This window comes from Grammomys surdaster, unplaced genomic scaffold, assembly GCF_004785775.1.
Source record: "Grammomys surdaster isolate TR1022 unplaced genomic scaffold, NIH_TR_1.0 126248, whole genome shotgun sequence".
Taxonomy (NCBI): Eukaryota; Metazoa; Chordata; class Mammalia; order Rodentia; family Muridae; genus Grammomys; species Grammomys surdaster.
Genome location: NW_021621048.1, coordinates 643537 through 659769, shown reverse-complemented (window position 1 = coordinate 659769; position 16233 = coordinate 643537). Strand labels below are relative to the sequence as shown.

At 45.3% G+C, this 16233-nt stretch overlaps 1 protein-coding gene across 3 annotated transcripts in view; it reads right to left on the bottom strand.

The window, feature by feature from the left end:
- Nucleotides 1-16233, bottom strand: part of Rasgrf1 (Ras protein specific guanine nucleotide releasing factor 1) — a 109437-nt gene that overhangs the window by 18330 nt on the left and 74874 nt on the right. For 2 of the 3 annotated variants that reach the window (XM_028758949.1, XM_028758951.1), the window contains exons 17-23: nt 16066-16188; nt 14047-14211; nt 13003-13109; nt 12458-12570; nt 10179-10239; nt 2186-2289; nt 861-945 (exon numbers count right to left, since the gene is read on the bottom strand). In XM_028758949.1, the coding sequence (XP_028614782.1) occupies nt 861-945; nt 2186-2289; nt 10179-10239; nt 12458-12570; nt 13003-13109; nt 14047-14211; nt 16066-16188 (758 nt within the window). The remainder of the gene's footprint in view (nt 1-860; nt 946-2185; nt 2290-10178; nt 10240-12457; nt 12571-13002; nt 13110-14046; nt 14212-16065; nt 16189-16233) is intronic. The other variant, XM_028758950.1, reaches the window with a different exon arrangement.

The following is a 16233-nucleotide window of genomic DNA, read 5'->3' as shown; positions in this document are numbered from 1 at the left end:
GTGTGTGTGTGTGTGTATGTATGTCTGTGTCTGTCTGTCTATGTGTGTTGCACCAGTCAGCTCAAGCCCTTTTTGTCACTCACACAGGGTCACCTTTCTGCTTTTGTGTTTTGTCCCCTCTTAACTGATCTCCTTCAGAAAAGCCAATGGTGGAGAGAGTACTGGGAGGTGGGAACTGAGGAGCCAGATGCAGGGCTATCCCAACTCTGTCCAGTGGCAGTCTCAAGCCTTTGGCTTAAACCCAGCCTTGTTCTCAGCATCTCTGGGGTCTCTAGTCTCTTCAGTGCTAACTTGTGGAGCGATCTTACATACCACACAAGGAAATGTGGTGGCTAGCACATCACACCATCCTGTCTAGGGTACATGAAACTCCTAGACGACATTTTGGAAAGTCAGAAGGGTTTGGGTAATGCTCATATCAGAGAGAAGTTGTTGGGTATTTTCAGGCTCATTTTGCTTCTTTCTAAGGCTGAGATGAGCTAAGAAAATAAGAAACACAACAAGAATGCTTTGGGTCTTTTCTGTCCAACCCTTTCTCCTTTCCTTTCTGTCCAACCCTTTCTCCTTTCCATCCTTTCTTCCCCTGGTCTGCTGTGACCCCACTCTAAGGAGTTGTGGTGACTACAGGCCTGAAGAGGCTTCTCAGGAGCCACTGTTGGCTGATGGCTCGAGATGACTATCCCAGTTGATCCTTACACAGCCCTTCATCTGTTTAATAGGTGAAGAAACTGAGACTGAAGCGAAGCGAGTAGGCCCAGGGCTACACAGCTGAGAGCGGGGCTGCCCTCCACTTGGCCCTCTGGTGGCCTTACCAATGAAAAGCCTGGCAGAAAGGCACTGAGACGAGCATGCGTACTCACATGGTTGAAGTGTCTGGTGGTTTTCATGATGTAAGGTGTCTTTTCATACTTCTCGTCTTTCATCCAGCCCTGGCCAAAGAATTCCCTGCAGGGAAAGGAAAGGGGAACCCAGAGAAGATGAGATTAGCTCTGCTGTACTCATTCAGTGCTGGGTTACTCCTTTGCTTTTGGAAGTGATCATTTCTAGGGGAGCAGCCTTCTGCAGAGTCCTAGAGAGGAAGGAACCTTGAGCTCACACCCAGTTCTGTGACGCCCTGTTTCAGTGGGGGTGCTTTCAGACAAGTGTTTTGCATCTTAGGTTCTTTCCTCATCTGTGAAATGGGAGGCCATAGTGAGACTGGAAGGAGATTGGGGTAAGAGATGGCCGAGCACAGCAGGTTTTCCTATGGATCGTGTTTCTACATTTTAGTAGTGAAGAAAGTTGGCCCTGGCTACACAGCCGAGGGTGGGAGCCAGAATATCTGGGCTTCAGAATAAGGTGATACATAGGCACCAAAGGGGTTTGATGGTAGGGTATGTGCCGAGCACGTTAAAGATCTCCAGGCCAACCCTATCATCAGGTTAGGCTACACTCATGTCTGTGAGGCTATGCACATGCCTCTGGAAGGCAAACTAAATGCACTGAAGGCCCTGATGATCTGTGGTCTCACACATGGTGATAACAATGTCCAGAATTTGTTACATAATAATTATTGGAAATTCAGAAAAATGCCTTGTTTGGGAGGAAGTTTAGTTTATCTTTAAAAATAAAAATGAAAACAGAAAGCCATCTTAACTTAGAATGCAGTGCTAAGGACATGAACAGTGTTCACAAATGCATGCCAGTTATTAGATGAAGAGAGAGACATAAAATTGTGCAATCACAAGGAAAACCAGGGTGACTAAAGACAGGGCGGGGCAGACAGCAACAGGCCTGAAGCTTTATCAAAGTCCAAGGCTACTCCCAAATTTGTTTCTAGGGCTTACACACATACACACATACACACACACACACACACACACACACACACACACACAGAGAGAGAGAGAGAGAGAGAGAGAGAGAGAGAGAAACATACATACACACATATACATACACACTTATGCCTGTGTGCAAATAAACATAGACTCTTTCTGCACCCCCAGAAAGAAGATTCTGAGTTAGAGAAACTTCCAGAAAAGTGTGAGTATGGGGAGAGAGGGATGTGTTTACATCTGAATAGGCAAAGAAGGAACAGGAGAGGATCGTTCTTTCCAAGTTTTGGAGAGTTCACACAGCTAGAGTCAGAGATGTGCTGAGGAGCAGGGAGGAGGAGGGAGAGGAGGCCGCAGCCATACCCACTTACTGATAAGGAATACTCTTGAAGATAAGGTGATCCAGCAGGGTCAGCTGCTCTGCTATCTCCAGGGCTGAGTGGTTTTCGAAGGGCTCAGTCTTCATACCCTCCGTCTGAGGGAGCAAGGTCAGAGTCAGGCCTGTGAGGTGATGCCAATGGGCTTTTGGTACTTTTCTGAGAGGAATCTCCTCTGGGTTCCGGTGGGTGACTAGGCTATCAATGAGGAAGCTGGGTCCCACTGCTTGTTGCACCCTGTGTATCTGTGGTGTGTGTGTGTGTCCTGTGCTCCCAGAGTACTCTCCCTGGAGGAGGGAGTACTCTTCCTGGAGGTCACCTACCCTGTAGGGAGCAACCATTACACATGTAGGAAGGAGGCGAAAGCCTGCCCAAGCCTCTCAGACGAGTAGGCTGGCTGCAATGCAAGCTTGGGTATCTGAGCCCAGCTGCGATGGACCACTTCCTCTGGGCTCTGCCTGGTTCCAGGCAGGTTCAACACAATTTTTCTTTGAAACTCATTTGCAGCTGTGGGTCCCTGAGTATGAGTTGAACTAGAGGCACTATTCCTGTCTTGTGAGCAGAAGCCTGGCCCAGTCCCCAGCTACTGTGTCCCTGATTTATGAGGTTTACTCATGGATGCTACCTTTAAGATTAGCTGTCACCTGGGCCTCCTTGACCTGGGAACACCCTTAGGAAAACATTAGTCAGGGACAGGGGCACTCACTGCAGGAGTTAGATGAGGGGTGGACACAGGAAGGCTGATGTGCTCAGTACAGGAAGGCTTTAGGTCTGCTGGATTTTTGAGTTGGGAGTGGAGAGAGGGGGAAACTACGCTGCCGTTGGAGGAGCCTGTGTTTACTTAGGGGTGAGTCATTAAAGGTTTCAGTGCCTTGGGGCCAGTTGGGTCTAGAGGGGAGGGCTATCAGGTAGCATAGGCTTAGAGCTGGGCCTGCCAGCCATTCCAGATCTGTGCTTCCTTACATTCACTCTACCTCATCCAGAAGTTCCAGCAGCTGGCCGAGTGCCCAAGTGGCCCACTTGCATGGATCAAAGGAAAGTGGGGTCCACCCACACCCAGAGGACATGCTATTTCTTGAGGCTGAGTGTTCTGCTGCTCCTCTACCCCCACCCCCACCCCCTTTTCTGCAATCACTGAGGTCTGTACTGCCAGCTTGCAGCAGACATTTGGGACAGGCAGACCTGCAAGCATAGTCCTGGCTCGGGACCTTCATCTGGGAGATCATGATGGGGTGTGGTCCAGTGGCTCTAGGTGCTGCATAAGGGTAGCCTTCTCCTCACTTTTGATATTATCCAGGGACGAAGTGGCTTTGGAAGTAGAGTCAGAGTGACAACTTCTGTAACCTTCCAGAAGGCTTGTGAGAAATAATGTAGCAAGCCAGTTTTTTCCTGCCCACTGAGGCTGTGGGCCTCCGTTTAAGCTGGACCTGCCACTCAAAGGCTTAGGGGATCTGTCAAGGATTGGGGTGGGCAGAAATAGGGCTCAATGATCTTTTGTTCTAGAAGAACCCCAGAACAGTTACAAAGGAAAAGAGCCCTTGTACTCAGGAAGTATAAACATTCCAGCCAGGCCCCTATTGGCAAACAGCAGCACAGGGTATTCTCAATGTTGGGGGAGTGGTGAGGAAGGCTATTTCAGTATCCTGAACCCAGAGGATCAAGTGACAGCAAGTGACATTTGGATGCCTTAGTGGGGGTGGGTGGACAGATGGGGGTGCTGCGTGGGCTCCAGGGAGCACCAGCCATACAGGGTGTGAGTAGGGTACTGTGCTTTCATGGATGGTAGGTGAGGAGAGGTGAGAGGAGCTCGTGTCCAGAGCTCTAAGTCGTTACACTGTGGTCACTGGCCAGCCTGGAACGGAGCTGGGTTCACACTGAGTCCAACTCTGGGGAGGTTAGAGTGAGTCTGTCTTGAGCACCTCCAATCATCAGATTTCAGTGGCCAGAAGCTTTGGATTGGTTCACAAAGGCATTCCGAGTGTTCCAGCCAAGGGGTGGAAGCACTTGAGGCCACCATTCCCTGATGGCATATGGAATGCCACCCCTAGCTCACGCTCTTTCTTGCAGAGCACAACTCTCTCCTGAGGTCTTGTCATTTTAGGGCAGGTTGAGTGAGCACACCGTGCACGACTCTTCAGGATGAGGTGCTGTGGTCTAGGGGTTGAGTTTTTCCCTGAGGTCAGCTTCACCTGAGTGTGAACAGCTCTCCTGCCTACCACTTCCCGCCCATACCTCCGAGTGGGTGATTTAGGTCTCTGTGCCTCAGTTGCCTCATTTGTAAAATGAGGGTAATGATGCAAACTTGCAACATCACTGACCAGTGGATCTGGAGTCTTTCAGAATGTAATGCTCTCAGGCATCCATCAGAGGACCCTCGTTTAGAAGTATGAAAGAGAGAAGGGAGGGGTAAGGGAGATGAGGAGGCATGGTGGATGAAGAAAAGTGCCAGTGTTACTAGTTAGATATTGGTCCTCAATAAAGGAGCAATTTCCTAGGCCCTGGTGCTTGTCTAGAACCTTTGCCAATGTAAATGAATTTACAGCGAGGCTATCAGGGTGGGTCACCATTACTGATGTTCTTGTAGGATGACAAATATGGACACAGTGGACAGAGACATGTACACAAAAGGAAGACAACACAAGGACACAAGAGAAAATGGCCCCAGGACTGTTCTGGGTGGTTTTGTGTGTCAGCTTGACATTTAGTTAGAGTCGTCAGAGAGGAAGGAGCCTCAGTTGAGAAAATGCCTTTATGAGATCCAGCTGTAAGGCATTGTCTCAATTAGTGATCAATGGAGGAGGGACCAGCTCATGGTGCGTGGTGCCATCCCTGGGCTGGTGTTCTAGGATCTATAAGAAAGCAGGCTGAGCAAGTCAGAGGAAGCAAGCCAGTAAGCAGCACCCCCTCCATGGCTCATACATCAGCTTCTGCCTCAAGGATCCCGCCTCAGCGTTCCTGTCCTGCCTCCCTTTAATACTGAACAGCAATATGGACCTGTAAGCCAAATAAACCCTTTTCTTCCCAACTTGCTTTTTGGTCACAATGTTTCATCACAGCAATAGAAACCATAAGACAAGGATTATAGTGGGTTTAGTCTAATGCTGCTTGTATTATGTTAATTTGGGTCCCCAAAATTGTACACGAATCTGCACATCTGCATGTAAGATACTGAGGGACTGTGCTCCTAGTTGGTTTTGATTGGTAAGTAAAGTTGCTGGCAGCCAATGGCTGGGCAGAGCAGACAGAGGCAAGACTTTCAGAATTCCTAGGCTAGGGAAGGAGAGGAAGGAGGAAAGGATGAGATCCACCATGCCAGGAGTACGTGGAGGAGAGGGAGATGCCATGCTTGAGAAGGTGCAGGTAGATACAGAGAGCATAGCTGCCATGTAGAAGCTGGGGAAGAGTGGCCCTCAGAGGGTTGCCCGACAGTGTTCAGTACACCAAAGATGGAATATAGATTTTAGTAAGTAATGACTTGGGAATATTGGAAGGAGGTGGATTAGCCATGTGGAAGTTAGGAAGTGGCCCAGTCATTGAGCTGTTTAAGGCATATGAAAATAGAAAGGCTTGTGTGTATTTGTCTTTCAACTGGGGACCCAGAACTTTGGGGTGGATAGTGAGGAATGTGCCACCGCCACTAGGATCTATTTGAGTATTTAATTGGATACTGCTACAGATGGCACCTAACGTGAGGCTAGAACTCATTCTTAAAAGATAATTGGAAATTCATGAATGGAAAACATATGGTTGTGCCTTTAAGATTAGGAGGTGAAGAGAATTGGTTTCTTAGCAGAGCTGCACATTTTTTGCTCAAGCTGCATGGGGAGGGGACTAGGAAAATTGGTACACATCATTCTGGGATTCATGACATAAGACAAAGCTGATCCAGCCTGAGGCTATCTCAAAGGCTTCTAAGCTGCCCTGGAGAGCTTGAGCTCAGAGGTGTTGGGAGCCTCTGCTGTGCAAGGAGACAGGCTGTTCAGAGAGTGAGGCTGCATGTCTCCTGCAAGCCAATAAAAAAAAAATAGAAATTTAAGAAGTCAATGCTATCATAAGGAACTGGGTTCTTTGAATGTGGGCTCCTTGGGAATTCTGAGATTGCTTAGCTTGGCATATGACACATTGCTAGCCTGAGAATAGGCTTATGCAGTAAATAGAAGGGAATTTAATTGAAGTGAAATAGGAAAGGATATTATTTCAACTCATTTAGAAAGAAAGGTAATATAATTTTATATATCCACAGAGATAGTAATCTCCTTAGAAGGGAAGAATGAATGAAAACTGCTTAATTGTTTTCAAGTATGCATGGATGAATAAATAAATGTAGGTCTTTGATCTCAAATGTAGGATTAAGGGCAGGGGATAAGGAGAAGACTCTATCTCAACAGAGAATAGAAATTTAGGCCTTTGATCTCTTGTAGTAACGAAAGCAGGAGATGGGGAAGGAGCCCTGTCTCAACAAATAATAATAATTGCTTAAGATTGTTTTAATTGCTTTGAATTGTTTTAATTTTCAAAATGTAGGAGATTGTAAGTTTGGTGGTTAGGATATTATAAATCTTCAGAGGGAGAGGTCAAAATAGAGAAGGCTTAAAGAAAAAGGAGCCTGTTGATTTGAATCAATCTATACTTTTGATGATTTCGGGTTGCTGGACCAAGGACATGCTGTTTTGGGAGAGAGGCTCTGTATGGACCCCTTCCAAAGTGATATGGATCAGATATGATACAGGAAGACCCCCTGAAGATCTTGGTTACAGACAGAAAAGAAATATTAAAGAAGCCCAAACAGGACATGTAACACGATATGCTGATCCTTCCATGTGGGAACAGCCCTGAAACTGGCTTAGACATAAAAATATCTCTGGCCAAATCTTCAGCTAAAATTAGCCAATAAATCTTGTTGGTTATGGAATCCTTAAGCTTCACATGGCATGAATGAAGATTCATTACAATTGGTTATTGATCAAATTAACTCATAAAGACGATGATTGTCTTTCACCAGCTTAAAGAAGAAACAAAAACTGTTCCTTAATCGATCTGTGCACCTTGCACAATTCATACAAATATCTCTGTAGCACTAAAAATTTGGTTATGATACTCATATATTGCACAATGAAACAGCAAGATGCAGCTATGACAAGATTCATCCCCAGGGACACTGTAACAGCCTGCTGTTCCAGCCCCTTGCCTTTTAAAGCTGTTTCCAGAGACTTGCTCACACAACAGCTTCAGAAATAGCTACTGATTCCTGATGACCTTGATTTATCCAGCCTTTCAGATGGATCCAGCCAGAAGTTTAGTCAAACCCTGAATTTTCTAAGCATACAGAGACTGGATAAAAAGTGCTAAAGCTAGCTAAAGTCTAATCAATTTCTTCCAATTTTCCTACTTCTCCCCACCCCTTAAAAAAGCATCACCCCAATTCAGAAGGAAGAAGCTGTGGAGAGTCATCATCTTGATTCCTTAGGTTTGGGTGTCTGGTTATAGTTATTTTATAGATTATAGATTATAGATTATAGATAGGTTGTCATTTAAAAGAATAATTTGGAAATGGTTGTAATTTTGGACAGATTTGGGGATTTCTGTCTTTCCTTTCCTCTTCTCTATCCTTTCTTTCTTAGGTGAAAGTAAGGGTGTTGAAAAGAAAAGGGGAATAGAGTGATGTTATAAGAAATTAGATATATGGGATGGATGGCTAAATTTATTCTTATATAAAACATTTTATAGCCATAATCTTACATTGGTAGAAATCTTTACATTTTGATGCAGAATTGAAGTTATATTTTCTTACATTGGTACAGAATTTATATATTGATACAGGTTTAAGGTTGTTATTGGTATAAACTTTTATATATTGGTACAGAATTTAAAATTATTTTTGTTACTCTTAGATAGGCCCTGTGCCTATGCAACTCATTTAAGGATACAAGGCTTAGACCTAGTCCTTCTAATAGCTGCTATTACAAACTGTTTAGGATGATTAAGTAATGCAAGTTAAGGTCAGATAGTAAACTTATGGTAATATTAAATTCTGATTTAATTATAATAATACATTTTCAATAGTATTCAAATAGTAAATAACTAAGAGTACTCAAAGGTTAACGGTTCAGATATACTATGTATAGATAGTCTTCAAAAGAACCAGAGATTCATAGAAAATGACATTTAAAATAATTTCATTATTAATAGATCTTTTGATTAGGAGACATGTTTGCTCCTGACAATACCCTCTTCACACTTTAGAGAAGATATTGAACATCTTGCTCCAATTGTGGCAAGGTAGCCACTGGGCAAGAATTGCCCCAATTCATCTGTAGACAAAAAATACTGTTCAGGAAAGGACACACGATTTGGGATAGTCGAGAGCTAAGCTCTGCCAAGACAGGGTAAACTAGTCCCTCATAATACCTGCTTCACTTAATGTCTATCAGATGGTTCTGGGCCAGAAGGCTGAAGACAGATGCTCCAACATTATGAGGAATATAAAAAACTGTTCATGCAGTCAGTGGTCTCTACAAATTGTTTAAGTTTTAGAAGCTATGTTTTTATGCTTTATATATATTCAGGCAATATTTAATTCATTCTCAGATCTCTGATGGTGTTGAAGACTAGTTATAGTCTCATAATCACACTTAAGTTGTTTAGCATTAAAGCAGATGATCTATATTTGAAGGGATGGTTTTCAGATGGTAATACAAGTTAGAAATCAAAGCATAATTCAAGTATAGAATTGTAAACTCGTCAGGCAGTGGTGGCGGACGCCTTTAATCCCAGCACTTGGGAGGCAGAGTCAGGCAGATCTCTGAGTTAGAGGCCAGCCTGGTCTACAGAGTGAGTTTCAGGACAGCCAGGGCTATAAAGAGAAACCCTGTACTGAAAAAAACAAACAAACAAAAAAAAGTAAACTCTTTAAGTTAGGACAGATGATAGAATAATTTATCTAAATTGCCAAATATTATAGACTGGATGTTACAAGTTGCATATCATACCTTACAATTTACATAACTGCTATAATTACATAATTTAATATATATATATAAAATTGTGCTCAATTTATATCTGAGAGAAAAGAGCCTTTTTAACTTGACAAAAAGGGTGAAATGTAGTGGGTTTCGTCTAATGCTTGTATTATGTTAATTTGGGTCCCCAAAATTGCACAAGAATACACACATCTGCATGTAAGATACTGAGAGATCCCTGACCCCAGTTGGTTTTGATTGTTAAATAAAGTTGCTGGCAGCCAATGGCTGGGCAGGGCAGACAGAGGCAGGATTGTAGGATTCCCAGGCTAGGAAAGGAGAGGATGGAGGAAAGGAGAAGGAGATCCACCATGCCAGGAGAAGGTGGAGGAAAGGGGAGATGCCATATATGAGAAGGTACAGGACAGAGAGCATAGCTGCCATATAGGAGCCATGAGAGAGTAGTCCTCAGAGGGCTGCCTGACTGGGTTCTGTGCACCAAAGATGGAATATAGATTTTAGTAAGTAATGACTTGGGAATACTAGAGGGAGGTGAATAAGCCATGTGGAAGTTAGGAAGTGGCCCAGTCATTGAGCTGTTTATATAAAGGCTGTGTGTGTGTGTCTTAAAAAACCCAGAACATTGGGGCAGGTAGTGAGGAATATGCCATCACTGCCAGGATCTATTTGAGTATTTAATTGGAAACTGCTACAAAGAACCATGGAGACATGAACTGTATTGATTCAGCCAGGAGCTGAGAGTACACAGGGTTATCAGCAGCTGGCAGAGGCAAGCAAGGGTCTTCCTGGAGAGTTCTTGAGAGAGCATAGGCTTGCATATATCTTTGCTTCAGACTTCCAGGATCCAGGACAAGAAGGAGGAACACCTTGCCTAGTTTGTGCTACTTAGTCACAAAGCCACAGGAAATAGATGCAAGTGATGACTGTGCTAGGACAGGGGGTCATGAAGTAATGAGATTGAGGAAGGTGTTACCTTGGTAAACAAACGAGATTGTCATCCTACTTACCATCAGTATGATCCTGGACAGCATTCTATTGCTTTCCGTTGTCTCAGCATGGGATAGACACCTAGGGAGAGGAAATCATGTGAGTCTCAGTATACCTCTCTGGTAGATCTTCCCTACCTGGCCTGTCTTCTACCCCCCGATCCTTGCTTACTGCCTTTACCCAGAAGCACTCTCTCTCTCTGCTACCCCTGCCTCTCTCTGCATTACTGACTTATTCCTGATCCTTCTGTCTGGGAAAAGGCCCTCCCTTAGCCTCTGAGCTTCCTACACTCTGTTCTGTATATATGTGCCAGGATGTAGAGGTATAGGCAGGGAACTCTGAGGCAGGCACTTCTGTGTGCACATGGAATGATAGGATACACAGGGTGAAGTAATGTCAGACTTGGAGTACCAGAGTGGACAGGAAATACTTCTTTATGGGATATCCCTCAGGTCTGGCTTGAACAGAGATAAGGTGACATAGTAGAATAGAGTCCCAAGAACCCAAGGGAGGACTGTGTTGATAGAAGTGAGGGAGGTTGTGGCTAAGCTAACTAGAGTGAGTTCTGAGCATTAGTGGAAAGTGAGTGTAGACCTCTCCAACCCAAGTCAACCCAAATCTTCACTTGGTATGATAGGACATATGAGCAAGATATGAGAAGATTGGGGTGGATAGAGTGGTAGGCTCTTGGTGGCAGACCAAGGGCCTGGCCTGAGGTGTACATAGAAAAGCAGGGAGAGGTCTTTAGGGGTTGTCTGGAGGAGTGGGACTCTGAAGATCAGACCTGGAAACTAATAGTATTCCAGACACTGAGAACTGGCTCTCTTGAGGGCCCACTGGACACAGTTCTCTGAGTTCCCAGGAGAACCTGGAGGAAGAGACTACAAGAGCTTGGGTCTGCTTGTATGCATAAGTATGTTTGTGGTCATCCCATTTATATATGGGATTTATATATGGGTTCTTTCTATATATGTCCCTCTTTCTCTCTGTCTTCTTTCCTTTCCCTCTTTCTCTTTCTACACACACATGCTCGCTTTCTCTCTCTCTCTCTCTCTCTCTCTCTCTCTCTCTCTCTCTCTCTCTCTTGCATGCACACAGATAGATAGATAGATAGATAGATAGATAGATAGATAGATAGATAGAAGGGCCAATGATATCTTAGGACTGTGAACATGGAGGAGTGATGAGGCCTGTACAGGGATAGAAAAGGGGCTGGAGACTTGGGTTGCAGGAAGTACCTAAGCTGGATTTGATAGGAAGTCTGGGGAAGATGCAATGACTGGGGTGTAGAGGTGGCTGTCTGTCAGTAAGGAGAAGAATCCTCCCCAGATTGAGCTGGAGAAGCTAGCTTGAGTGGGAAGAATGAGAACAGGATGCAGGGTGCTGGTGCACCTACACCATTTACCTTCTGAGAACCTGCAGAAGCTATGTGCACCATCTTGCTTGAACCTTACTATAGCCTTGAAGCCAGCATTGTTCACCCATTTCACAGAGGAGAAAATGAGGTTTGGTTAAGGGCCTTACTATGGTCAATAGTGAGTCACACTGGCTGAGGTAACTTGGCTTTGGGACTATGTGAACCCTGACCTCTGCTAGAGAGGCAGGCTGGGAATCAGGTACAGCACAGGTCTGAGGAACAAACAACTTAACTGAGTTTAAAGCAATAGACATTCCTTGAATACCTATGAACACTGTCCAATAGAACCTCTATAGGGAAGAGAGGGGATAGCCCATGCTAAGATAGGGGCTTCTAGCCAACTGAATCTCTAGGAACTGAGAGATAACAATTTTATTGTATTCAATTTCAGTGCACTGAGATTTAAATAGTTGTATGTAGGTAGTACCCATCACATTGGACAGGTGTTAGCAGCCATTGACATACTTGGAGAAGAGGTACAGTCTCCACGCCCAGCTGCATCAAGGTCTCATGTGGTCCAGGACAGCTTCACTATGGAGCCACATATGATTCTGAACTTATCATCATTCTGCCTCCCAAGTTCTGGGATTACAACTCGAGAAATAGGATTGCAGACATGCACCACCATACTCAGTTTATGTGATGGTAAAGCAAGAATTATACCAACTGAGCTATGTCCCTAGCTACATCAAGGTCTAGTGAGGGGTGGGAAGAAGAGAGAGCAAGAAGTCCATACAGCACTCACTCCAAGCTTGAATACAGAGTGTGCTACATGGATCCCAGATTTCTGGGGGCTTATATCTACCCTGATATATCTCCTGCCCAGGCAGGCTACTATGAAGGTACAGGGCAGAGCACTGTCCCAGAAGGTTATCCTCTTACCTCAAGATGCTGGATGCTGCCTTTCGCTCTTGTGGCAGAAGTTCTGGTTCATGAACGAGCTCATCCAGGAAGCAGATAACCCTGACTCTGAGTTCATCATTGGTGTCAAAATCCTGTGGGAAGATGGGCATGAAACTCTGGTTGTAGTTACAAACTTCTCTGCAATACTTTAAGATCAGGCTGCAGGACAGAGTTCCCATTTCTGCCCATGGTGGCTGCTCTGCTTTTCTTATCTTGTCACTATTTTCTGCAAGGCCACAAGTAGGGCTTCAAATGTCCTAGGCACAGGGTACTTGGGGATGACCAAGGTCATCTCTCAGTTGTTGTACCCCTAAGTCAAGGAGGCCCAAGCCTACCTGTACTCTAGCTGTAGACAAGTGGCCAAACAAGCCCCTTGTCTTCTTGACTGTCTTTGCTTCTCTTCCCTGGGGAACTTGAGCAGGCCCTACTGGGAAAATGGGGTTCCTTTTCTCCTGTTGACCCACTGTCTGCTATCACTTACTGACACTGGGAAGCAATTGTTCCTGGAACAGAGTCCCACCCACCTGAGTGTGCTTGGTGATCCAGTGGCGGAGCACGTTCAGCACACGATTGGTGGCAGCTCTGCGGATCACAAAATCTTTGTCGCTATTTCTCTGTTCTTCGGAAACTCCTGATGGTGACAATGGTAGAAAGAGAAAAGGACAGGATGTTGAGCTTACTTAGCTGACACGATTCATCTGAGGGTCTTGGAAGGAAACACTGAACTGTGTTCAGACTCAAACTAGAGGTCATAAAGCCTCAGTGTTACAGTTCCTCATCACCCAACTCTGCTATACCTCCTCCATCTAAAAGGTTTAAGAAGCTTCCCTCAACAAGATTATGCAGAGTACCCAAGACCAGAGCTCTCCAGGAACTCCCTTCTAGCATTTGAAGTGTAACCATTGCTGTGGAGGTGAGCAATGGGAGGAAGGGTGCTGGGGGCTCTCTTGGTTGATGTTCTTGGCCAGGAGTAGAATTTGGCCAAGGACCAAATGGGATTTGGTAGAGAGAAGAGGATGGCAAGACAATACTCGTAGGGCCTGCAGGAAGAGTGGGTAGCAGCAGTTCAAAGTGAATGGAAGGGAGGGTAAATCTAGGAGTATGTGAGTGTGCGCGTGAGTGTGTGTGTGTGTGTGTGTGTGTGTGTGTGTGTGTTTGTGTGTGTGGTGGATAAGCTAAGATTGCCCTTTAAGGGGTTGATGAGCAACATAGCTCAGACTTTATTCCATTGATGACAGAAAGTGGAAAGGAAGGATGCATCCTAAATACAGTTGCCTTGGCTGCAGGTCTGGGTGTGCAGAGCTGGTGTAGAAAGAATGGCCCCATCTCAGCCTCCATAAGAGGAATGGTCAACAGGGTAAATAACAGAAAGCAAGGCTTCATGTCCAGTGAGTAGGGATAGCTTGCTGGAGCAGGGAGCTCTCCAGGGGCAGTGTATGTGGACTCACCATGGCTTCTGCAATGCACATCAAACACCTGAGGAAGGGCAGGTCCCATGTCTGTGACTGTGACTCCTGGCACAGGACTATGGAGAAGGGGAGTACCCATAAACAGAGATGTCCACATACCTGAGGCCAAAGACATCCTTCGAAACACCTCCTTGTTTGAGGGGCCTTCATTGGCTCCTGCAGTCGCTATGGCAAAGGCAGAAGTAGCTGAGAGAGTGGTTTGATTGTCCACCATATCACGACATGTGGGTATCACGACTCCACTGTAGTTTAAGAGTGGGAACTCTGTGGAAAGAGGGGAATCCTCAGCCATTCCTCAGTCTTTTTATGCTGGCAGACATTCAAGCAGCAGAAGATAGCCCAATCTCAAAAGCCCAGGGCAGGAAAGGGGTTCAAGAGGTAGTGTGTGTGTGTGTGTGTGTGTGTGTGTGTGTGTTCTCTATAAGAGTCACGCCACAATATTCCCTAGGTCTGTCCCAGGCCACAGAGGCTTATCTAATCCTTTGCTGTTTAGAAGACTGAGATTCACCCGTGTTGGGCCTAGACCTGCTTGAGAAAAGCATCATGAGCTATGTTGTGCTTTCAGTGTACTAGGAACTGACACACAGTCCACTCAAAATCTGACGTTCACAATTCATATTGACAGGGTTATGGGCCTGGTGGGATTGAGGTAGCATTGTACTTGGGTTGAAATTCTTCCCATCTCTCACTAGATGTGTGACCATGGGTACATTCCTTCAACTCTGGAGCCTCAGGATTCTCCTTTGCACAGCAAGGATACATCCAACATGAATATAAAAAGGAGATCACAGAAGAAAGTACAACAGGTTCTATGAACAAGGAGACCTACTGATGGTAATAATGATGACAAATCGCCATGAGGGTCAACACCAGAAGCCTTTGCTTCATTTCATGGGAGTATGGAAGGCAATCTGCATCATCACAGTGAAGTAGCACTCCTTCAGACATGAGGGACAACTGGTCTTGCTTTAAAAACTCTGAGATATTCTTTTCCTTTTACCTTCCCTTCTCTCCCCTCCTCTTCCTTTCCTTTGTTTCTCTAATATGTCTCCCCTCCTTCTCTTTTAGATCAACTCTCTCTCTTTATCTCTTTTTGTCTGAGACAGTATCTCACCCCTCTCTACCTCTACTCCCTATCAGTTGAAGATAGCTCTCAGTAAGTTGCCAAGGCTGTCCTGAACTCTCTCTGTAGCCCAGGTTGACTTGGCACTCTCATTCCCCACCTGGGGTTCTCAAGTATCTCAACTGCTGGGATTACAAGCACCCTCACAACTGGGTCTCGATGCTCATTTCTGAAAATGGGCTCTTTGAGATTTACTCCTGTGTCTGAGAAGCCAGGAAGGGCTACAGGGTGCTCAGGTACCTTTTCTCTACATCGGGGCAGCTCTGCTTCTTATTGGGTTTCTTTCCAGGTGCAGCAGCAGGGGATTCTGAGATTTGGACTCCCCCATGAATATGGAGCAAGAACTTGAAAATGAATGGCAAGTTTCCTTCTTTGGGAGGCAGAAAGATTGTCCTGGTAGCTGAGGGCCCCTGAAGCCTCTCTCACTCTTGGATGTCCCATAGCCCTCCTGGGGCTACAGTAGTGTTTATGGGGACCAGAAACTAGGTAGATTGCTCAAGAATCCTGCAGGATTGTGAGTCTGAAATGTGAGTGGGCAGAATCACTACCTTCTAGAGTCTTGGCCCCCATCTGTGATGGTAGGGATAGAACCTTAAGTATGTCAGGAAAGCACTCTACCAATGAGCCACTCGCCAGCATTGCTTTTCTTATTTAAAGATAAGAACAACCCAGGTTCTCTTCATGCATATTGAAAGGATGAAAAAGCCCACCACAAAGCCTGAATCATGAGATTCCAGGAATCATTTCTGACATGGGCTCTCTCCCATGTGAGAGCTACAGCTGCTAGGTCACTGGTTAGACAATGCAGTTCTGATGTTGGAGTGACTTTACGAGTTGAAGATCAGGGTCTACTCAACCAATGTTCCAGCACCCATATTCCTTACATCCTTGGGGGATATAAAATAGAATAGTCACTGGCTTTAGGGGTCACTCATAAAACAATGGCAACACTAACATGCTTCTTTCCTCCTGGACAGCCACCTTCAGCTCCACACTGGGGAACGTACCTGATTTGTTTTCGAACAGTGGAGGTGGAGATCTAATTGGTGATGTTCGTGTGTTGTCTTCATCATTCTGGTTCCGGTCATCATCAGGCTCTTCTCTCAAGACATCAGGGGCTGGGGGAATAGAAAGACTCACACTCTTCTCAATTATTCATTGAT